Raw genomic sequence first — 6,986 nt, forward strand, 5'->3', positions numbered from 1 at the left:
TTTGCTACTCCACTCATGCCTGTGATTATCTTCAGAGTCATGACCAATCCTGATGGAAGGCTTTGATACGTCCAGGATAATATCAAACACTTGTGTTACACTGCAGTGTAATCTGCAATGACAAAGTACTTGAGAGATGGCCTTACATGGACATCTGACAGACTAACCCCACCCTGGACTGGAATGTCTTTCATGCACAGAGATCCCCCAAAAGGACATAAAAGATTTTTAACATATCCCAGATTACCCCAAGGATCTTCTCTCTCACCTTTCCTCACATTGCTCTCTCCATTGCTTAAGTCTGTTCTCCCTCCCTAAAGAACTGTTATTTAGAACACATCTTTTTGGATGTTCCTTTTTCATATGGCTTTGTATGAGCCAAGAAACACCAGTCTTTCACTGCTCTCATTTCACTAGGACTGTCTGCATTATTTAAGCTTTCATGAAAACGATACCAATATACTAAAAACTACACTAAACTACACTGAAATAACACAGTCAGTAATACTGATCAGTAGCAATACCACTGTGTGTTCCATACTCATAAAGCAAATGGACTTCATGAGCATTTCCTAAAATGTTGGTTGCCTACAAGACTTGTTCTGTTCTCTGATAGATACCAGGGGAGGAAAGTCTACAGTGTAGCAAGAAGCTTTACAAGCAAAGATACAAGCCACTAGCACCAAGGCTCTAGAGAGACTGGCTGCTCCCAGATACTCCGGTTTGGGTTTAACTGTTTAACTTAGTGAGGAAAGCAGCACCGCAGTAAACACAACTTCAGCAAGTGAAGTGGAAATGACAAGCTGTGTCTGAGCTGGTAACACCACTAGAGTTCACTACAGGAAAGGAGAAGAATGCAAGCTACATGTGCAGTTAGTATGGCAGATTCATTCCGCTCATACAGTAAGCCCAGACACTAAGGTCTGAGAACTTCCAGCAAGGTTAAACCCAACATTTGGTCACTATCACCCTAAAAATGCCTGCACTGTAAATGCTGACGTTTTCTGTGGCTTGGATTTGCCTTTCAACCTGCAAAGCTGCATGAAAACTGAAGTGTAGTGAGTTAAGTGGAGCACACTTGTGTTTCTTTACCTTGGAAGTTTATCTAGCAGAGTCTTCAGTTCATCACATATGAGTTTAACTAAGCCACTCTTTATGTTTCGGTATGATACATCAATCATGAAGATATAAGCTGGTGGATTTGGAGGCTTCTTGTTCTACACAAAAAAGAAAAAAGACCATTCACAGGGAAAAATTAGACAGTGCCCTGTCATAAGTAGTAACTACTGCAGAAATGCAGACATGCATTGGGTAAAATCCAACCCTGGAATAAAACATGACCATGGGAAAGCAGCATCCTAATGGAATAAAATATCCAAAGGGTAACAGTTTATTAGATGAGCTGACACACAAACATTTTCTGCTGGAAATCAAGTGCTTAAACAAATTTGCCTTTTGGCTTTCTTCTGTACCCATACTGGTTTTGCATTCCCTATGCAATACCATTGTGGTAATGTGAACGCTTCAATTCAGCTTTTCTTAGCATTTGCTTCTAACAACTCTTAAGGGATTTCTAACCAGTGTGGAAACAGAACATACAACTTAGGTACTGAACAGAACTAAAATATCTCAGTTCTTAGCAGTACTAAGTGGTGACTGTCTGCATCCTGTCTGTCTGTCTTGCTGGCTCATGCTGCTGTGCATTCCAGACAGCTGAACTGTACTTTCAGGAATAAACTGATTTCTGTAAGACAATCAATGCACGGGAGTGGAACTCTGCATATGTCTAACTGCTGCACACATGGCAGCATGGGGCCGGGGCTGGTATGGATTTCTCTGGGAGCTCCTTGTGTCTGCACCATCCCTGGCTTACAAATTGTGCACACACTACTGACACAGGTTCCTTTGAGTAAAAACAAGTGAGGTTTTTTTGTTGGGTTTTTTTGTAGCACTGCAGAGAGCAACAGTAATCATCACACTCCCTAAAATGAGTTTCCCTAATTCCCATTAGGCAAGTAGTGGTCCTTACACGGTGTCAAATTCAGGACAGCTTTCCCATGATGCTCTTTCACTGCCTTCACACAGAGCTCCGACCACTGAAATTATACTTGTTAAATTAAACCTCAGAAAACTCCATTTTAACCCTTGAATTACGACTTAGCCATAGGCCCTGGCACACTCTGAACTAAACTAAACATTATACCCTTGATCTCCCTCATTGCACTCATGTAAATCAGGATTAATTCCTCTGAACTAAAACCAGGCAGTATGTATCAAAGCTGTTCTGTTTACTGTGCCTGGGTTCTCCTTTCAGGAATAGCACCTTGCACTGCTTCTAAACTCTTGTGTCAGATCTCCATTTGTAAAGAATCTCTGCATAATTTCTGACAAATATATGGTAGGAAGGAAGACTTGTGCTCTCGCCACATCCGCTTAGCAGGAGCACAGTAATGCAAACCAGCTGGGATTTGTTAACGTTTTTTGGAGCTGTTCATCCTTGTCATTTGATAAGCACAAAAGGAAATGACTTCTCAGTTCTGGTCTTGAACTGGATTTATAAAAGAATTAAACCTCTGCAAGTTGGAGCCAAATTAAAAGTGAATTATAAAATAAAGTGAACTTCTGCAAAACATTATGACTTAGCATTTCCAGCCTGAGTGTTAATTTCAGAAGAGATTTCTCTTCTGTAACATTCCAGTGAGTCTATGGAATTGTCTCTGCAACAAACAGACAGACCTTACTGCACGACTTCTCAATGAAACTCCTTGAATTAAGGTATATGGCAAAAGCTCCTGCCCTGAAAGCTGCACTGTGATGATGACTGGGTACACTCAGAGCAGAGAACAAGTGTAAGAGACACACATGAGCTTTCAGAATTTAATGGAGCGACACTGGATGTACACTGAGCATCCAACACTGTAGTTCTGTAATGCCTCACTACAATTCTCTCCTGTTCTGGGGTTTAACCCAGGTTACAAGAAAATCTTCACAGGTTATCTCACAGATTTTACTGGATTGTGGAGCAGTGCCTCAGTAAGAAATAAGAACTAAATCTGTTCATTGTCTTCCTACCAGCAATAATCTGATGGTCTCAGGAAGTTACTGGTAGCTACTTCAAGACTTGGCAGGACCCAGTTACCTTTCCTAACCTTATCACGACCTCAGCTCCACTCAGGGGAAGAAAAATCTGCCTGATTTCAGAAAAGTATGTGCTGTGGTCAGAGGAAGTCACACTTGCAGTTTTGTAAAATGAGCTGAAGTTTGAACAGTTTAAGTAATCTGTGCTTTCAGAAGTACCAAATACAGTTCTCTAATAAAGCCAACTACAAATATTTACAGTGACTGGAGTGGGCTTTGGATCAAGTTCTTCAGTTAGTTGGTATTAGGAGAGAGAACCCAATCCATTGTAGCTTATGGTCAGAACACTAAAACTACTCTTGCCAGGAAAAGATTCCAAGATCAAATTCCCTTGCTAAGGTTTTCAATATTGGGAAGGCAATTTAGGCATGTGTCTGCCTCCAAAATCCACAGAAGACAAACTGATGCACTGTTGCATTTCAGATGTCAAATGTACCCTCTGAACAAGCTGGGTAGGACCTGGTTAAAGACTGGTGATCCATGACTCTGCCGTGCTGTTTGTTATCCTTACCTGCTCATCTCAAACTCTGCAGCACAAAAGAACAAAACATTATATTCTCCACATCTTATCTACATTTTCCAGAATGTTCCTGGGCTCTGATATTCAGCTTACAAGTGCCTTTACTCATTGTACATCAGTTTTCAGACTGAGAATACTCACTCGGCAATAGTCCAAAGTAGCAACATATTCATAAGATCCCAGAGACAGCTCAGGCCTTTCGTACTGGTCCATCCGTCGGCCCATGTGGTCCAGATGTTGAAAGAAGAACTGAGGGACTACAAGTACAGGAAAAAAAAATTATGCTTTGGAAAGGAGAGGAGCATCACAACAAATTCCTTCAGCAGATGCACTGTACTGATCTAGGCTCCTCTGTTTCTGATCAAAGGAAGAGCTGACACACTTCACCAGGTTGCAATGGGCTTTTCCCCTCACATGGGCTTAAAGAATCCCAACCAAATAAAACCCCACAACATTCCAGTAACTCCAGCTCCTTTTGCATTTGGAGGATGGGGCATATTTCCCTATAAATGTCCATATCCTCCCACCTCTACACTGTCAGGCTTGAGTAGGTAAAGCTGACCCAGGTCATCTCCACAGGTAGGAGGCTGTGACCCTCAGGATAGACTTTACAGGGACTATTTTGTTTGTTAGCACATGCAGTCTACTTCATTCAAACCACTGGGGCCAGAGCTGCAGAGGGACAGCAGTCAAAACAGCACTTTTCCTGAAGCCTGTACTGCTCTAACCAAGAACACCACTGTACTGGAAAGGGCACTACGAGGTTCACAACCCTGGCCTAGTGTGTAAGTGCATCAGGTCTGTTATACTGGGAACCTTCTCCAGGTACAGATAAAAGATGTGGAACTCCAAGGCAGTAAGAGATCAGGTGGGTTTGCTAACAAGTTAACACAGAGCTAGTCTAATAGCTAGAGTCACACTGGGGAAGTGTCACCTGTGGGGTTTGGCTCCTCTTCCCTCAATAAATGCATATTCAGAATGCTTATTTTTCGTATTTTTGCCTGTAAAAGAGTGTGAGTGAGGGGACTATCTACCTTGTTTCTTGGCCATTTTTAGTCCTCATCTAAGGCTGGTTGTTTTTGCTAAGTGCTTTCTGACTTGAAGACACCATAGCAATACAAAGCCTGATTTAGAATGACACTGCAACTTATATGTCTTTCTAAAAGTGTTGTCAATGCATTTAAATTTCCCTTTATGAGAGTTTAAATTGTTAACAAGCTATGAAATTTATTATCTGCTATGCCTGCACAAACATCAGAGCACCAGGCAGAAAAGCAGTTGGAAGGAGCCTGTCAAGGTTCACGTTTCAGAGTTGAAAAGATGACTGTATTAGGGAAAGCACTATACCCCTGTGATCCAGCTGAGGAAATCCAACTTGATACAAATGTCTAGAAAGGCTAGTTCTGGCAAAGATTTGGGATTTAGCCAAGAGCACAAGAACAGTTATGAGTCACATGCAGCACACTTGAACAAATATGGCATGGTATCTTCTGTGAAAACCAACACTGGTCACAGTAAGATTAATAGCTTATTTAACCATTGCATCCACAGTCATGGACAGGATGAGGCTAACATGGGTCGAAACATTTGCTTCTTGCTGGACCTTTAGAGTTCTTAGGGATACATTTCTTTTTAGCGTTATGGAATTTGTATGAATCACAGATCAGAGAAACATCACTTACCATCATTTATACAGCTGCAAAATCCACACTGGTATCTTCTTCCACCTTCAATAAACTGCATGAAGGGACACATGTAAGCTTTGCACCGGTTGCATCGGATCGGTCCAGTCTCCCCATGGTTTACAAGGTAAAGAGGTGTCTAGATGAAGAGGTACAGAGAAAGCAATGCAAACTTGAAACCAAAGCAAGCTAGAGAGAGTTAACTCACATTTCACTCTTGTTAGAGATCACCTGGTTAAGAGATTTCACTGCTGGCTATTCACCCAAAATCTGTGGTATGGTTGGCTCAGCCCCAGAGATCCCCCTGGGGGCTGAATTTACAAGTTGACAGGCTGTATTCTGATATTCATCAGAAAAAGAGTAAGGATTCAGACCAAAACCCTACAAAGTTTTGAAAGCATTGGAAGTTTACAGCTCCAGGCTGATTTTCTCCACCAAAGGGCAATTTTTACAGCTCACTAGGAGAAATCCGCTGGAGTCAGGTCTTTTGCCTTCTCTGTCAGATTGAGCTTATCCTGAAGAAATCTGTTGCTGTTCATCTATTGCAAATGGGTATTTGCTAAGGAAGCTTCTAATATTCTGTCCCAAATGCTGCCCCCCCCAAGCTACACCAACATTTACATGATGTCAGGGTCACCAACTAGAGGAGGAGATTTGGGAGAAATACTGATATTTACTGAAGGAAAGAATACAGAGCAAATTAATAGAGTACCTCAAGCACTTGTCAGTTTAATTACACTGCCCTCACTTGCTTACAGGCTCTGCCAAAGCCCACAGCTAATAGGAGACATTTTCCAGATGTCTCTTTCAGTAAAAACTGCAGCAACTGAAAGATCCTGTGATTATTCTTAATGCTAGAAAATTCATACTTGAAACCACTACAAAAATGGAAGTTTGCTCAATTATTTGTGAAACTCTCTGGGTTTTATTTTTCCTTGGGTTTTTTTCCTACTCCTTTCAATCCCAACTAAAAATCTCTGAACATAAGAAATGTCCAGAGTTTGGACACATAGCAGATCCCTACAAGAGGAAAAATGCTGACAGCCTTTTGATGCTAACATACCACACTAGCACATTCTTTACTTTTTTTTAATTACTCTGTCTCTTCAGAAGGAATGGATGGATTTCATCTATTGTACACTTTAGCTCTTATTGGAGCATGTGTCTTTGAACACCTAGAAAATCATTCATGCCCTCTAGCATTAACTGCTTACAGATATTTTATTGTTTGTTTATATTTTACAGAGACTATTTTACTCATTTATTTCTCCAAAGGGTTTAATGCATTTTGCCAAGGATTTTCTACACATGAGTAGGTTTTTACTACATGGGTTTTAAGTGCTCCCTTCTGCTCCACTTTACTTTGTGCTCTTTCCTCTAAGAAAATTGAGTTTAACCCAAATTAACCAATAATGCCAGCTGGCAAACTATCAGGGTCATTTTTCAGACATGAAAGCCTTGGCGACAAACCTTGCTCATCAGCCACAACTGCTTAATAAGTTTTAAAAGTTCTGGGGTTTGTTCATTACTTGGCAATTTTCTGATTATCATTCTGCTGTGTTAGTTTAATGAGACCTGGACCTGCTTTGCAGTTAATATTATTACAGTATCTGACCTGGTAAGGAAAAAAAAAAAAAACGACTAAA

General features: G+C 41.0%; 1 protein-coding gene across 1 annotated transcript in view; it reads right to left on the minus strand.

Annotated features, from left to right (window-relative positions):
* The window catches only part of SEC24D (SEC24 family member D), a 38,813-nt gene that overhangs the window by 9,821 nt on the left and 22,006 nt on the right, over window positions 1-6,986 (minus strand). Inside the window, exons 8-10 of the mRNA XM_009069859.1 lie at window positions 5,341-5,479; window positions 3,800-3,915; window positions 1,093-1,217 (exon numbers count right to left, since the gene is read on the minus strand). Coding sequence (XP_009068107.1) covers window positions 1,093-1,217; window positions 3,800-3,915; window positions 5,341-5,479 — 380 coding nt within the window. The remainder of the gene's footprint in view (window positions 1-1,092; window positions 1,218-3,799; window positions 3,916-5,340; window positions 5,480-6,986) is intronic.

The sequence above is a fragment of the Acanthisitta chloris genome, unplaced genomic scaffold (assembly GCF_000695815.1).
Source record: "Acanthisitta chloris isolate BGI_N310 unplaced genomic scaffold, ASM69581v1 scaffold37842, whole genome shotgun sequence".
Classification (NCBI taxonomy): domain Eukaryota; kingdom Metazoa; phylum Chordata; class Aves; order Passeriformes; family Acanthisittidae; genus Acanthisitta; species Acanthisitta chloris.